We start from the raw sequence: 17744 nt of genomic DNA, 5'->3' as shown, positions 1-17744 counted from the left end.
TTCATCATCACTCACTTATAAAAACTGAAAAATTATCTGAAAGAAATCTACATAAAACGTGTTACCTTCATGCCTGCTTCTTTCTAAGACTCAGAAAGTTACACTATTCATTACAAAAAAGTCTTGGCCTTCGTACTATTCTGAAAACTTAGCACTTGGGGTTCAAGAACTGAAAAAGCTTTGACTAAAGTAGTACTCTACTACTATTGCATTTTTAAAAAGAAACATTTGAAAACGAACACAACACACTTGCACAGTCACATAGATCAGCAGAGTAACTCCCATATACAGAAGTTAGAAATGCTAGACACAAAAAAAGGCTTCTTGGAATCAAATAATTTAAGATTTAATTCAAGATTTAATGCGGGCAAAATCTCAAAAAAGAAATACTTTAAAAAACAGGATACTACATATTATTTGTTCTCATAGAAAGAAACAGTACTTTTCTAATTAATTTAAATGGATGAAAAGTAGAGAGAAAAAAATCCACATATATCCTTTTAGATAAACTTAGGCCCATCATAAAGCCATGAAATCAAGTTGCTTGAATCATTTACTTTTTGGTGGTACTTATTATGTCATTAGCAGATTGCTAGTATCTCCTTAGAGACTAAAACATACATACAGGACTGCCAGCAAGATTATGCTACTGGTCTTTCTAAATCTTTTACTCCCCTATGACAAAGTCATTAATATTAAAATCTTAATCTTACGGGATTAGCAACTTCACATTTTAACAAAAAGTTCTAACAACTTGGTGCCATGTTGCTTGTATGTTACAAAACTAAAATGTCTGTAGAGGTTTTTAAAAAACATTCTTCAAACCTCAAGCTCTCAAATATGCCACTCACACCCCAACGAAGATAAGAAAAGGGTAATTTGTCACAAATGTGATGCCCCATTTTGAGGCGAAGGATCTTCATATTTTTGTCCACATGTTTTTCTGAGGCAACAGTTATTACTGAGATTGCATTTGTACGTATTTATGGCCAGGCCAGCAAATGCAAAACTTAAAAAATAGATGTATGTGAAACAAAAGAATCAGACAAAATGATAAGGTGAGTTACCACAACAACACAACCATGCACCCTAAATGACTATGGAACTTGAAGACTAATCATGCAGTTTTGTACATAAGATGACAACATTTAGTTTCAAGCTAGTCATATTTTATATAAACAATAAAAATCACAATAACTTGGCATAGATCTTCTCGACACAGACTTTCTGCGATGTGTAGAATTCAGCTCTGAACTACCAATACAAACCTGAGCTCTTTTTTCTCTAAGTTCCTGCTGCTGTAGCCTTCTTTTCTCACGTTTCTCTTGCAATTTTTCAACCTCTTTCACACAATTAGATTTTCTACGTGCTTAAAGAAAAAGATACAATTCTGGAATATTCAGATTGTCACATGGATTGAATATTTACACTACCGGTTTTCAATTATGTTATCAATAATTATAATTTATTTAAATCTTTACACTGATTAGCTCCTCAAAACAGCTCAATACTTGCAAAGCATAACTATTGCAACTTTATTTCTGAAATTTACTAGCCTCTGAATTAAAAAACGAGTCATGGGAACTAGACAAGAAATACCCAAATAAAAAAATAACAGACAATGGCCCTTAAAAACATACTAACTGATTTATGTGATTGCTTGGTTTGAACTAAAGAAGACTGGACAATTTAAAATATTTTTAATGTGTTTTAAATGAACAGTCAAGGTTTAAAAAAATTGAAGGAAAAATTTAAAACCTAATTACCAATAGGACAATGACAGAACTCAACCTTTTGTTTCCCACAGTAATCTGAAAATGCTTCTTACGGAGATCTACAGACACAACTGTGTGTTTAGACCATTCAACAATTATGGATTACACAGATGTCCAAGAGAGTGTACATGTAATGCCTAGAATTAATGAATCCTTGATACGTGGTTTACATACAAGGGGGTCCAAATTCCTTTTTTGCAGCTTGAACTGGAGATATATCTGAAACACTACCATTCTGTTGTGCAGAGGAAGACTGTTCAGGAAGTTGAGTAGGTCGTGCACGTGCAGAACCAACCGCTGCAAAAGAAAAACATAAAATGGTCTAAAACGAATCTTGACATGAAAATTTAACACATTTTTCATTTAATAGAATGACCTTTTCACATTTCCCATATTACTGTCAAATTCTGAAATATTTTATGATTAAAAAAAAAAAAAACAACAACGAAAAGGTCTTTTAGTGACATCTAAGTAAACAAGTAGTTTACTAGAAAAAAATAAAAGGTGTGTTTTTAGTTAAGACAGACTATATAGTGAATTACTAATCCTAATGTTATAATTAAGGCTACGATTTAGTCACAGGTATTTTTAGTAAAAGTCATGGACATGTCACAGGCAATAAACAAAAATTCACTGCCCGTGACCTGTCCATGACTTTTATTAAAAATACCACTGACTAAATCTTAAGGGGGTTGGTGCTGGGGGGAGAAGGAGGAGGGCATCTGGAGGGGCCGCTGCTGGTGGGGAGCCAGATGCTTGGGCCGCCCTGGGGTCAGCTGCAGTGGCCACTGCAGAAGTCATAGAGGTCGCAGAAAGTCACCGAATCCATGACTTTCTCAACCTCCATGACAAACACAGAGCCCTAGTTATAATCAACATAAATTAGCAACTCAGGCCTCAATCCCACAAACATTTAAGCAAGCATTTAACTTAAGGTAAATAGAACTATTCACATGAGTGAAATTAACCATATATTTGTATTTGTAGTACTGGGGCCTAAAATTCTGAGTTATTTATTTGCACTGTGATTACAGCTAAAGACCTGAGACAAGACAAGGATCCCATTGTTCTAGGTGCTCTAACACATAATAATACATAGTCCCTGCCTCAGAGAGCTTGAAATATTTGGGGCTGGGAAGGAGTGTGGGGCAGAAAAGAAAGAAGGAACAGGATACAATATACAAAGCTGAGCACTCTGAATGCTTACAGACATATCTCATTTTTATTTTGGCAGCTAAGGGCAGGTGACATACAAAGGGTAGGTGTCGAGGATACAATAAAATATGTGCATTTTTTATATATCCATTTGGCCTGATTTTCAGAGGTGCTGAGCAATCCCATCTTCCCACTTAAGTCAATGGGAGTGGCAGGTGTTTAATGTTTTACATAGATTTATGGCATGATTTTTTTCAGAGATGTTAAACTGTACCCATGACAGATGCTTAAAACTATCCCTTTTCAGCTGGCCAAGTTCCTGTAAGTATCACAGAAATAGTGGGTTATGAGAAGGGATTTGAAGGAGGAGAGGGCAATGGTTTGAGTAGCAGTTTGGAGAGGACAGTCCATGCATGAAAGGCAACATGAAATTAGAGCATGAAGACAACTGTGGGAGCAGCAAACACATGGATGGCCAAACAAACACTCCCCTGGTATAGTTGAGAGGAAAATATGATAAGACATCAGAGTTCCAATTCATCAACAAATGGAATCTAGTTTACAGTATCAATCAACTTACTGAACAAAATAGTATACTGACACAAAGGCTTAACTGAATGACCAAAAAAGGAAAAATTCTTAGGGTCAAAAGGTGGAGGATAAGACGTACAGCTCCCATCACAGTGAATGAGAGTTGTACAGCTCTCCTGCACCAAGCTGAAGTTACTACTGTACAAAGGCACATAGACAACACTGACAATATCAACATTTGCAGAGCTAGATTTATAAATTGTTTCATGACATTAATTTGCTTTTTATTTTTAAAGGAAGGATGCAATTAAGTGTTTTAAATTTAGGTCAATCAAATTAATTTAAAACAAGAATTCTTTCCCTCCCCCGCCAATACACACTGAAATTTTATTTTCCCCTTTTTATTCCAATGGATGTCTCTGCCTGGGGAGGGAGAAGGGACAGAGTGGTCCCAATTGCCCATTAGAAGATTCTGGAAGTTTATGATGCAGGTGCCTTGAACCCACAAATAGGAATATGCAGAGATCACTCAAAATTTTTAAGTTAAATCATTTAACAAAATTGTTCTAATGTATTGTCAGTAAAAATTAAATAATTTTAACACAATTGAGAGAACAAAAGCACCCTTAACTAGAGAATACATTTTTATTTTGGTATTTTTTAGGGACTTTATGCATCACATATTTATTTATCTAATAAATATATGTTTTTAAAAACACTCTTTTGTCATATTTCATGATTTCATGCTGTGTTAACCCCTTCGTGCTGGACAGAGGTGCTGGTAGATACCCTAAGCTAGCGAGCCTGCACCTATTCCTCTCCAGGTTGAGCATTTTCCCCCTTTGTTTACGTGAGTCCAGAAACTCCTGGCACAAAACCCAACAACACACAGAGGGGTATTTCAACTATTTATATAAAAGAATGTAAGGCAAGGGAATGGGTACAGAACAATGGGATGGAATATGGCTGGGAAACTTAAGGGAATTCAACAACAGCACAATCCCTTCCCCCACCTCCAGAGGTGCCCAAAACCTTCACTAACCACCCCGCCCCCGGAGGCCTCTAATCCCACTAGCGGTGCACACAGAGCCGAGAGGGGATAGCCTGGTAAGGTATCAGTTCTGTGTCTGCTCAGTCTGGGCCTCCAGCCTGATGAGGTACAATGTTCCCCGGGGGCCTTCACCTTCTCCCAGGACACACACAAGCCTAAGCGCTCGCCACCATCCCCAGCCCACCACAGTACCGCTCCCAAGGCTCTCACACATTTGCTCTGCATGCGGCACAGTCCTCCTTGCTTTCACAGAGGCTGCCCACAGTACTACAGCCAAGATTGCCCCTCACCTTCCGGGCTCCTTCCAGCCATCCCGGAATCCTCCGGCTTCTTGCCCCTCTAGGCCATTGAGCCTCCAGGACTTGGCTGCTCGCACTTGGGCGCCATCTGCTGGCTTTTTACAATACATTCCTTTGTGCTTTTGATTGTTGATCAATCCAGAATTTAAATACAGTAGACACTAAAGTAGTGATACTCAAATCTCAGTGATTCAGGAGCCAAATTAGCAATCAGTATTAATCAAAAGACCCACAGTAATGTGAATTCATTGTTTCATTAATTAACTAATTGTAGCTGATAAAATAATACTTGGTCTTTTTTTTTTTTTTACATATATATATATATATATATATCAACTACAATTGGTTAATAACATAGTAAAAGCATCCTGATTGGTTAATAATTAAATCACACAATATTTTATACCATGGGCTGCAAAGAGCTGCAGGAGACACATTAAAGAGCCACTTTGCAGCTCCTGAGCCTCAGTCTGCGTATCACTGCTCTAAGGGCATGTCTACACAGGGACAGAGGCAAGTTCAGCTAAATTAACTGAAGACATGAATCTGAAGTGCATTAAACTCCTGTGTGGATGCTCATAATTCAAAGGTAAAGTGACTTTAGTTCACTTTAGCTTAATTCACTCTTAACTTTCCTGAATGTCCTGTAGACATGCTTTTAGAGACTATTTAAATACTGAATTGAGGAACAAACAAAAGTAGTATCAAAAGCACAAAGGAATGTCTGAAATGGTGAAATATGACAAGAGACTGTTTTAAAGAATATATTTATTAGATACATAAATATGTAAATACATAGATGAATAAACTATAGACATGCACTAAATCTCTTATACTGAACTTAGGCCACGTCTACACTCTAGGGACTATAGCACCAAAGCTATGGTATCATAGCTATGCCAGCATAACCCCACAACATAGACTCAACCTACAGCGACAGATGATGTTCCCACTGCATAGGAACACCACCTCCCCAAGTGGCGGTAACTAGGTCGATAGAAGTTTTAAGTGTAAATCTGGCCTTATATATAAAACTGATTACATACTAACTTTTTAAAAATACATTATCTTAATAGTTCCAGTAGTTACTCCCCCTGTCCATTAAATTTAACATGGCCATGTAATAAACCAAAGAGAACATATGATACTAGAGAACTTTAAATAAAAGTGTCCGTTTAACATTTTCACTTTCTTGCTTTGTGGAATGGAAAGATACAACTGATTGTTTACCTCTGTTGTCTCTGGCAGGAGTTTCATTCTTAATAGGAGCCACAGTCCGCCGATTCTATAAAGAGAGAAATCTCTATAATCTGTTCACTTTATCACCTCTTTTGTAAGCTGTAGCCCAATCTCTGCTTACTTTCAGTGAACAGAAGTAATCACAGATATCAGCATGGGGAGGTGGTGCTGCACAGTCCCTCCCAGCAGCACGTATGATGAAGAGGATACAGGATGCGAGCTAAATGTATCATTTAATAACCTCCAAAACCTTCTCTAAGACAAAAGGTCCAAATATCATTTTCCTCAAGGTATACAAACATTTCACAATAAAGGTCACAAGCTATATTTAACAAGTTTAAAGTTGGTTCCAAGCTAAGAAATTCACTCAGTCCCCTTTCTAAGATCATTAAGATTAATCGCTGATTTCTTCTTTTTCCAGTTCTGCCCTTCAGAAATCTCTTAAGTTTTTTCATAATGAATACGGATTTCTAAAATATTCCTGAATTGGCTTATAATTCACAGACATGAAATTCTTAAATATTGCAGGTAAAATACTAATATGAATGGGACAACAGTAATTTTAATTGAACATATCACCAACCTTCACAATTTTGTTTACTTTGGCTGAAGGAGTGGGAGGTGGTGGAGTCTCTGGGCTCGGTTCAATATCTTCATCAGGTGCAAGATCTGGGTTAAGTGAGAATATACTCTCCAAGTCAATCTGTTAAGAGGGGGAAAAAAAAAAAAAAAAAAGACGTTCACACTTGTGAGTCTGCTCAAGCAAATTCACCCATCTCTCTCTTTTTAAATTTACACACAGGCCAGCAGACACCTTTAGTGATTTTAGTCCATCATTCATTTAACTTTGTAAACTTAGATACTTCGTGTATCCTCAGCTAAAGAAAATTTTGAACAATTTTGGTCCTCAGGTTGCCTGAAAATTATATAAATAAAAGAAAGCATCAATAGTCTGATCTTATTATATTGCAAAAAGGAGTTTTTCTATTCCCAGCTCTAACACAGGCCTTCTAGATGACATTATGCAAGTCATTTTCCTCACTGTGTCTGTTTCCCCTGTCTGTAAAATGGGGATAATGAGACTGACTGCCGGTGTAAAGAACATTGAGATCTATAATGAAAAGTGCTACATAAGAACTCAGTATTATTATTCTAGAAATGTATACTCAGGAAATAAACTACAGCACCACAGAAACTGATGTCATTTGTTCTGTGGTGCACATTAAACAATATCTGGAACCATGGAATCACAATTTAATTTAAAAAACAAACATTTTCCAGTAGTTTTACTGTATGAACTAATTCAGGTTCAAGATAAAATAACAGTTTTTAAAAAGAGCATTCCAATAGTCTTTATTCTAGAAAAGTTTAAAAAAATAGATAAGTTCTAAAATATTTAGTGTACCTCTTTGCCTTTAGTGTCTCCATTTTCAATCCATTCAACAGTAACGCTTTCATTATCTTCATTGAGAGATGTTACCATAGCTTGATGTATTCGACCTAGAAGGGAGACATTAGTACTCATTTATTAGCAGTTATGGAATTTTCCCTGAAGTTATTTTAGTCCCAGTCTGCATCCCAGAAGTTGAGATTCTGATCTTGCAACTTCCCTCACAAAAAGATATGTAAGAAAAGGAAGTAGTTCCAATTTCCCCCAAACTCTTCCAAACAAAATGAATGTGGACAGTTTATTTTATTTCTATCATGGTAGTGCCTAGCGGCCTCATTGAACTAGGCACTATGCAGATTTTTATATAAAAATAGACAATCCCTGCCTCCAAAAGCTCACAGTGTAAACAGACTACACACTGAGACCAAGGCTGAGCCCACAAAACTAGCTTGTGACAAGACACTAGTATGCACAGAATCATAGGAGTTAAAAAATTAAAATCTGACTGCTAATTATGCAGGAGAGGTGCAATCTGGCAAACTTTCTTGGCTTAGAGGGGTTTCATTAGCAGTTCCTGTTTTGTGATCCTTTCACATTACCTGTGTGTACTGTATATAGTCAAGATAAACATATGTTTCTGACAGCTTTTTTGCAGTCTTCTATTGAGTTCCTGAAATAGGCTCAGAGCTCCCTGAACAGCTTTTCTGATGCCCTCAGTTGAAAGGGAATGGATAAGCTAGTCATCCAACTAAAATGGAGAGGATTTCATCATTAGCATCACCATCAGATCGGAAATATCAAAGTGCAAGCAACATGAATTGGTCATTGTTGAAGAAGCAGAGGTTTTGTGGATATGACTTTGCAAACAGCATGTAAATAAATCTTCATGAAGTATATTGAGACAGGAAACATTTTATATGGAGACAAGGACTGAAGAATTTTCATCATGAATATTTAGTGTACTACAAATTGGTCAACTGAGCTTGTAAGGCAATACACTCAGCTTGATGGCATTTGTCTGTCTGTAATCGGACAACTTTGAATGTTGCATCAGATGAATTCCAAAATTTCAGGGATTGTTTAGACATCAATGGCCAGAACCCTATTGATTTTGAGGGAACTGCAAGAGGAAAAATGAGGGACACATGGAGGCCCTGCCATCGTTTAGTACAGCCACAACTTCAAGCACCTCTGCAATTGCCTGCAGATCAAACTGGGTAATGGTACCCATAATGCCTTCCAACGTGACAATATCCCATCTCCATGCAATCTCCCAATATAGTTTAGCGTGTTCAAACCCTAAATAACTTTTCTCCCAGAGAAACAACAATGGTGGGGGTGGAAGAGAAGTGGGGGTTGTGCATACAGTGCCCCTGGCAGGGGGGGAAAATGGGAAGCACACAGAAACCCTAGCAGGGGGGAGATTGAGGGACTGTGGTATGGGTGTGAAGGTAGGGAGAATAGGGAGCATGTGGCAGGGGGAAAAGAGAATAGGGAGCACACAGAGACCCTACCACAGGGAGAGAATGTGGGAGAGAAGAATGGCAGGCACACAGAATCTCTGGTGAAGGATACTGGGGGATCCTACTCTGGGAGCTGGGGGTAGGTACACTGAGCCCCTACCATGGGTGGGAGGTGGAGGAAGGGTGAAACAGAGGACTGACACAGAGCCACTGACATGGAGGGAACAATAGGAGGGAAGAAAGGATGCAGAAATGGGTTTGTACAGAGCCACTGGCATGAGGGGGAGATTACAGACCCTGGTATGGGAGAAGGGAGAATAGGCAGTACACAGAAGCACTGGAAGAAGAAATTGTAGGGAGTCCCTGAAATAGAGGGAGAATGGAGGAGTGCACAAAGCCCCTGGTGGGTGCAATGGCTAGAGAGCCACTTCTTCCAGACACCGCCTCCCGCTCCCGCATACCCCCCTCTATTTTTGAGAGAAGCCATAGATAATGAGGTCAGAAGGGACCATCATGAGCATCTAGTCCGACCTCCTGCACAATGCAGGCCACAGACTCTCACCCACCCACTCCTGCGAAAAACCTCTCACCTATGTCTGAGCTATTGAAGTCCTCAAATCATGGTTTAAAGACTTCAAGGAGCAGAGAATCCTCCAGCAAGTGACCCATGCCCCATGCTACAGAGGAAGGCAAAAAACCTCCAGGGCCTCTTCCAATCTGCCCTGGAGGAAAATTCTTTCCCGACCCCAAATATGGCGATCAGCTAAACCCTGAGCATATGGGCAAGGGTCACCAGCCAGATACCTAGGAAAGAATTTTCTGTAGTAACTCAGATCCCACCCCATCTAACATCCCATCATAGGCCATTGGGCCTATTTACCATTAATAGTTAGTTAAAGATCAATTAATTACCAAAATCATGTTATCCCATCATACCATCTTCTCCATAAACTTATCGAGTTTAATCTTAAAGCCAGATAGGTCTTTTGCCCCCACTGCTTCCCTTGGAAGGCTATTCCAAAACTTCACTCCTCTGGTGGTCAGAAACCTTCATCTAATTTCAAGTCTAAACTTCCCAATGACCAGTTTATATCCATTTATTCTGGTGTCCACATTGGTACTGAGTTTAAATAATTCCTCTCCCTCTCCGGTATTTATCCCTCTGATATATTTATAGAGAGCAATCATATCTCCCCTCAAACTTCTTCTAGTTAGGCTAAACAAGCAAAGCTCCTTGAGTCTCCTTTCATAAGGCAGGTTTTCCATTCCTCGGATCATCCTAGTAGCCCTTCTCTGTACCTGTTCTATGTTTAAGAAGGTTGAATTCAAACTGGAAGACCAGTACTGCACACAGTATTCCAGGTGAGGTCTCACCAGTGCCTTGTATAACAGTACTAAAACCTCCTTATCTCTACTGGAAATACCTCACCTGATGCATCCCAAGACCGCATTAGCTTTTTTCACAGCCATATCACATTGGTGGCTCATAGTCATCCTATGACCAACCAATACTCCGAGGTCCTTTTCCTCCTCTCTTATTTCCAATTGATGCGTCCCCAGCTTACAACTAAAATTCTTATTAATCCCTAAATGCATAACCTTACACTTCTCACTATTAAATTTTATCCTATTAGTATTACTCCAGTTTACAAGGTCATCCAGATCTTCCTGTATGATATCCCGGTCCTTCTCTGAATTGGCAATACCTCCCAGCTTTGTGTCATCCGCAAACTTTATTAGCGCACTCCCACTTTTTGTGCCGAGGTCAGTAATAAAAAGATGAAATAAGATTGGTCCCAAAACTGAACCCTGAGGAACTCCACTGGTAACCTCCCTCCAGCCTGACAGTTCACCTTTCAGTAGGACCCGCTGTAGTCTCCCTGTTAACCAATTCCTTATCCACCTTTCAATGTTCATATTGATCCCCATCTTTTCCAATTTAACTAATAATTCCCCATGTGGCACAGTATCAAATGCCTTACTGAAATCTAGGTAAATTAGATCCACTGCGTTTCTTTTGTCTAAAAAAATCTGTTACTTTCTCAAAGAAGGAGGAGATCAGGTTGATTTGGCATGATCTACCTTTTGTAAAACCATGTTGTATTTTGTCCCATTTACCATTGACCTCAATGTCCTTAACTACTTTCTCCTTCAAAATTTTTTCCAAGACCTTGCATACTACAGATGTCAAACTAACAGGGCTGTAGTTACCCGGATCACTTTTTTTTCTCCTTTCTTAAAAATAGGAACTATGTTAGCAATTCTCCAATCATACGGTACAACCCCTGAGTTTACAGATTCATTAAAAATTCTTGCTAATGGGCTTGCAATTTCATGTGCCAGTTCCTTTAATATTCTTGGATGAAGATTATCTGGGCCCCCCGATTTAGTCCCATTAAGCTGTTCAAGTTTCGCTTCTAGCTCAGATATGGTAATATCTACCTCCATATCCTCATTCCCATTTGTCATGCTACCATTATCCCTAAGATCCTCATTAGCCTCAATAAAGAGTGAGGCAAAGTATTTGTTTAGATATTGGGCCATGGTAGAACAGACCCAGCCAAGCCTTATAAAACATATCCTCCAAGGGATACTAAAGACAAAGATAGAGCACACAGGATCTTCCATGTTAGATCTTCTGCACAGAAAAGCTTTTTCAGAGTTTTTCTGGCATAAACTCCCTTGCATCCACACACAGTTCTTTTTTCGATTTTTTTGGCGTCCTTTCCTGCTTTCATTAATCTTTCTGGAAACAACATAATTTTGTTCCTGAATGAGTTATACTAGTATAAGATCTGTGTGGATACATTCCTATTTCAAATTGATAAAACCACTTTAGGCACTTGTCTTACTGCCAACCCATACTGTACTGATTTACACATGGACCCACCTGTCTGTTTACCTGTGTGCCCTCCAAAGCTCAAAGGATCATCTTGACTAGCTATCACCTCCCTGTTTGGGAGGCACACACGTAGGTGCACTCATTTGCAATTTCAGTTTGTGACAAGTATGCATACCCACAGTCCATCATAGTAGCCAGGCCCTATGCTTCCATGTGGTCCAATCCAGAGATCCAGGACTCCCTTGCCCTCAGGGGGACAAAAGCGTGTCCAGTCCCATCTTTATAGGAGCCATCAGAGTGTGACAATCTATGAGCAGCTATGGAGCAAGTGCAGAAGAAGGGGCACTCCCGGGACATGGCCCAGTGCAACACCCAAGCTAAGGAGCTCCAGCAGAATTATGAAAACACATGGTACAAAAACAAGCACGCTGGTAACACTCCCAGCAACGTGCATAGTATGAGGAGCTGGACCAACTTTTGTGAGGAAGACCACCACAGAACCCTGCTGTGCAGTGGACAGTTTCAAAGGCACCCAGCTGACCACAGACCCCGACAAGGAGGAGATTTCCCCGAACAGCCACAATCTCTTCAGCACACCTAACTCCAAGCCAGACACTTAGGCAGAGGTAGCACTGGAGAGGACCCCTGAGAGCCAGGCAGTGACTCAGCCTGACTATACTGCAGAGGGGACCTCAACCATAAGCATTATGTGCTGCATTACAGTAAACTGTCCGAATACTGACTACATAGAGGGTTTTAAACAACTTGGTACCTGATACCACCTGGGAGCTGAGAGTAGACACAGGCCTCTTTCCACCTGCTCTCCATTCCACCCACTCCCCCAAATGGCATCAGCTCCAGAAGCTCAGAAGGGTTTCTTTCCCTTTATGTCAAATCCCACAACTATGGAATAAGTGTCCTCACCCCCCTTCCCGTTCTCCTTGATGCTCCCTCTCCCTCCTGGCCAATAGCAGGTCTCTCTACCCCTACCCCCTGCTCAAGATGGTGGCACCCTGTGGGCTAAAAAAAAAAAAAAAAATACCAAATGCATTGTATAGCAGGCATATTTATTGTCACAGCAGACAGAGAAAGAGAAAAGGCAACAGGAAAAGTAATTTGGATGACAGTCTGATCAGTGCCCTGAGCTTTTAGCTATCTTTACATTTACAACATGCACTGGATTATGAGGAAAATTCCCCAAATGGGGCTACAGAGATACGCTCAATGCACTGAGTGTATAAGGCATTGGTGGCTACACAAGTTACAGAAGCCCATGGTCATTTTCAGTCTGATCCTCAGAATCATTAAACCCTTTGCAGAAAAAGGGGTTCAGACCACTCACTGAAGAAGTCTACCTCTTTTGTAGTGCACTTGGTGCTGATCTGTAGGTGTTATACAACAGAATTCAAGGCAACGGCAGTGCTCTATTTTGGCTCATTGATTGCAAGGCAACGAGTACTTCTTGCAGCTGCCCATATAGGTGGTGTTTCCCTTCCACTCCTGCACCAGCTGAGGGGCACCATCCTCATAAACAGCAGCACTCCCTATCTTCCCAGTTATCCCACTGCCTTTTTTAAATAGAACCCTCTCCATCTCTTGGGGACACCCCTCAGGGTAACATCCTGTAGTGTAGAGACAGCCTGCAGACATAACATGCAGTTACTAACCTGCCTCTTGGGGGGGACACCCACCCTCACACCTCCAGCTCCATATACCCAGCATTAGTACAGGGGACTTGTGTGAGCGGGAAATAAGTTGGAAAGTGTCTTACCATCTTCAAGTGTACCCCAGAATTGGAAGAGCAGAGGGGAAAGGAATTCTGAAATTGACAGGGGAGTGATATTCTATCACTGTTGGCAGGGAGACTAGTATAGAATGGCTAGTGGCTTTCTGTGATAGGCCCAACAAACAAAATAACAAAACACCACTAGCCATCACCTACAGCCCCCAACTAAAACCTCTCCAGCGCATCATCAAGAATCTACAACCTATCCCGAAGGACGATCCCTCACTCTCACAGACCGTGGGAGATAGGCCAGTCCTTGCTTACAGACAGCCCCCCCAACCTGAAGCAAATACTCACCAGCAACCACACACCACACAACAAAAACACTAACCCAGGAACCAAACCCTGCAACAAACCCAATGCCAGCTCTGTCTGCATATCCATTCAAGAGACATCATCATAGGACCTAACCGCATCAGCCACACCATCAGGGGCTCGTTCACCTGCACATCTACCAATGTGATATATGCCATCATGTGCCAGCAATGCCCCTCTGCCATGTACATTGGCCAAACGAGACCATCTCTACGCAAAAGAATAAATGGACACAAATCTGACATCAAGAATTATAACATTCAAAAACCAGTAGGAGAATACTTCAATCTCCCTGGACACTCACTAACAGACTTAAAAGTGGCAATTCTTCAACAAAAAAAAAACTTCAAAAACAGACTCCAACAAGAAACTGCAGAACTAGAATTAATTTGCAAACTGGACACCATCAAATTAGGCCTGAATAAAGACTGGGAGTGGATAGGTCACTACAAAAACTAATTTCTCCCTGCTGATACTCCTACTTTCTTGTCAACTGTCACCTTGATTACATTGGCCTCATTAGCACTACAAAAGTGATTTCCACCGCTTCTTGTCAACTGTTGAGAATAGCCCACTTCCACCTTAATTGAATTGGCTCGTTAGCCCTGACCCCTCCCCCCCTTGGTAAGGCAACTCCCATCTTTTTATATGCTGTGTACTTATACCCCCCCACTGTATTTTCCACTCCATGTGTCTGATGAAGTGGGTTTTAGCCCACATAAGCTTATGCCCAAATAAATTTGTTAGTCTCTACGGTGCCATAAGGACTCCTCATTGTTTTTGCTGATACAGACTAACACGGCTACCACTCTGAAACCTGTCACCATGCAAGATAGTATAGAACAGTTACTACTTGTACTGTTTCTCTGTTCTGTTAGCATCTGATACGATGCAGCCCACACAGAGAGGGGCATTATCAGTTGCTCAACACCCAGCAAACCTGTGAGGGAAAAGAAAGAGGACAAGGGAGGACTTTTTGCTGATCTCATCACAGAATCCCAACAGAGAAGCAAAAATTTTATTCTCCAGGATAAAAATGAAAGGACAGGGAGCAATCTAGGGAAACACATGGACAGAGAAGAAGACAGCCAGGAAAAGATATCAGACATATGGCATACAACTTACTAGAGAACATTGTATGTGAGCAAAGCATAACAGCACCCCAACCTAGCCATGTCATGCAGTCTGCCAAGAACACAATACTGAGACACCCCTTTCACTTCCCCAACTACAAGGACAGGCCTTTCCCATGCCATTCTACCCCCACAAGACAAAAAAAAACAAAACAAACAACTACAAGCCTGAACATTTTTACACATTGTGCCTCCCCTCCCCCAAAGATTAGTGCACTCAGCACTTTAGGCACATCTGCCCCATTTCCACTAGTTTAAACTTTTAACAGTAGAGAGCACACAGTACAATCAATTAAAAAAAATCAGGGCTGGTTTGTTTGATTTAAAAAAAAAAAAAAAACTTTGCTGACTAATTTCATTGAGGTATAATTCCCCGTAATAACATTCATTCCTAGTAAAACAGTCATACAAATCATATCAATTTCCTTCCGTGACTCTGCGGATAAAATGCTGGTCCCCTGTCAAGTTGGGGAAATTTGTAGTGTTCAGAAAGCCCTAGAAGTCTCTCCACCTGTGCCTCCCAGCTCTCAGTGAGGCTCTCTCCCTTGCTCTCATAAATGTTGTGCAAAATACAGAGAGCAGTTATAAAATGAGACAAATATTTCTCAGACGCATCCAGCCTAGTTATGAAACACCTCCACCTTCCCTTCAGTCTGCTAAATGCACACTCTGTTGTCATTCTGCAGCTACTCAGTGTAAAGTTAAACAGCTACTTTCTTCTATCCAAGTGTCCACTAAAAGGCTTCATAAGCCAACAAAGCAGAGTTTGATAAGTGGGGTTTCCCAGGATGACTGAAGGAATCGCAACACTATTAATCCTCCACAGTAGTACTGAGAGCAGAAGTACAATTTTTCCAGTGCCTAAAACTGGTGTGATCCTGGGATCATGGACCTCTCCAGACCAACCCATGTTAATACTGGAACCTACTATGGTGATCGACTAGATCTTGCATCATCATAAAGAAATGCTTTTTTCTGTTCATGAACTCTGAAGCCTACTTTTCGGAGGTGGAGGGGGTTTGCAAAAAGAAAGGCATGTGGGGCCAAGTGATCTGGATACAATTCAGGAACCCCAACCATGCAAATTTATCAATCTCCTGTGCACTGTCCAGCTTTATGACCTGGGGCAACGGCATCTTCTTAATAGTAACACAAACCTCCATGACAGCAGTCCTCACAGTTGACCTGCCATCACTGAACTGGTTAGCTACTGATTGACAACAACTGGGGATGGCAAGCTTCCAGATGGCAATGGCCACACACTTCTCTGTACTAAGGGGAATTCTCATGTTGGTTTCTGCCACTGTGGTATGTGCGCTACGCAGATCTCTAGGAAAGCAGCCTTCTGTAACCTGATGTTCTGCAGCTGCTGCTGGTCATCCCAGCTCTGCAGCACTATTTTGTCCCACCAATGTTGGCTGGCCAAGCCTAGAAGCAGCACTCCACCAAGTAAAGCCATTCCAGGAAAACATCATGCAAAAGTTAAATGCTCAGTTTCATCCTCCTCCTCCTCCAGTAGCATTCGCATGGCTTCAAGGAGACTATACTCGTAGCTGTCTCCCAACTCATGCAGCCAGACTGTCAATATCTCTGGAGCATACTGTTTGTATTAATGGTTGCCAGGATTGTGGCACTCAGCAGTACTTCCTCCACATTGCCTTACAGAAGTTTAAAAACAGTACTGAATTGCTAAAACTGGATACATTGTGGGATATCAGGAAAGGAATCATGGGAGTTTATTACCTTGATCTCAACTCCCAGAATTCTAGTAGGTTCAGGTGAGTATCCAATACAATATATCCTTTCATCCTAAAGGCTAAGTAAGTATGTATGTGCAGCTAATTAAATGTTGTCACACATGGAATGGAATACAGCAACTATTAACATTACATAACAGTACACAGTCCTTCAACTGAGTAGTGCACAGGTGTAGCTCCACTGAACCACCACAAGGAAGCCACAAACATGCCGTGCATTATCTACTTAAACTGGAATTGGGCCAGGACAATGTGGCTAGTACTTCTGGGCAGGGATTGTGCTGTTTTATTATGTGTTTGTACAGTGGCTACCAAAAAATTACTACATAACATTAAATATTCAGTATGAAAATGCTAGGAGTTCTTTAATGACCAGATAGTTAACCAATTTCTTCTACAGCACACTTTTCCCCTGGGATGTCTTCCATGCAAGGCACAGACCAACCCTGTTTAGTTTAGATCTGACAAGGTTACATCCAAAAGTACAACTGCAAGCTTTAATCCCCCATTAAAAAAACAGCTAAGAAACTGTCTAATTCAATCTCCTTTTTTATCTGATTTTTCCCATCCCTAGATATTGTGTATTTACATTCTTCTACCCCACTTTTTTCTTGACTGCATCTCTGACCTTCCTGCTCCCTTAACTTTAATCTCTTCCACATCCTTGCTTCTGCATCACTCTCAATTCCACTTTGTTATGGCTGTTGGATTTCCTTCCATTTCCCTACACATCTAGAGCCAATCAACGTCGTTTCTTAAGTTATTCAGATAGGATTAGATAGTGACTCAAGGTCTCCCTCTACACACTGGACTCAATTCACCTCTGCATCCATGGGGGTTACAGTCTGCAACCTCTTGCACTGCTTCTGCAGATGCACCTAAAAGGAGATTCCAGGAGGCCAGGCAGTGGTACCACTGTCACCCTCTGCCAGCCTAGGTCAGTTCTCCTCTCCAGGAACCACATTAGCAGAGGCTGCAAGGAAGATGTGCTCCCAGGAACTCTGGCCA

General features: G+C 40.8%; 1 protein-coding gene across 5 annotated transcripts in view; it reads right to left on the bottom strand.

The window, feature by feature from the left end:
• KIF2A (kinesin family member 2A) overlaps positions 1-17744 on the bottom strand; it is a 92475-nt gene that overhangs the window by 52578 nt on the left and 22153 nt on the right. For 3 of the 5 annotated variants that reach the window (XR_012158886.2, XM_073344036.2, XM_073344039.2), the window contains exons 2-6: positions 7456-7550; positions 6634-6753; positions 6042-6096; positions 1950-2072; positions 1269-1369 (exon numbers count right to left, since the gene is read on the bottom strand). Coding sequence is in view for 4 of the 5 variants with exons in the window: in XM_073344036.2 (XP_073200137.1) it covers positions 1269-1369; positions 1950-2072; positions 6042-6096; positions 6634-6753; positions 7456-7550 (494 nt within the window). In the remaining variant the exon portion in view is untranslated. The remainder of the gene's footprint in view (positions 1-1268; positions 1370-1949; positions 2073-6041; positions 6097-6633; positions 6754-7455; positions 7551-17744) is intronic. The other 2 variants (XM_073344038.2, XM_073344040.2) reach the window with 1 other exon arrangement.

The sequence above is a fragment of the Lepidochelys kempii genome, chromosome 5 (genome assembly GCF_965140285.1).
Source record: "Lepidochelys kempii isolate rLepKem1 chromosome 5, rLepKem1.hap1, whole genome shotgun sequence".
NCBI classification, from domain to species: Eukaryota; Metazoa; Chordata; order Testudines; family Cheloniidae; genus Lepidochelys; species Lepidochelys kempii.
Note: the sequence above shows the minus strand (reverse complement) of the source record. Positions and strands in the feature narration are given on the sequence as shown.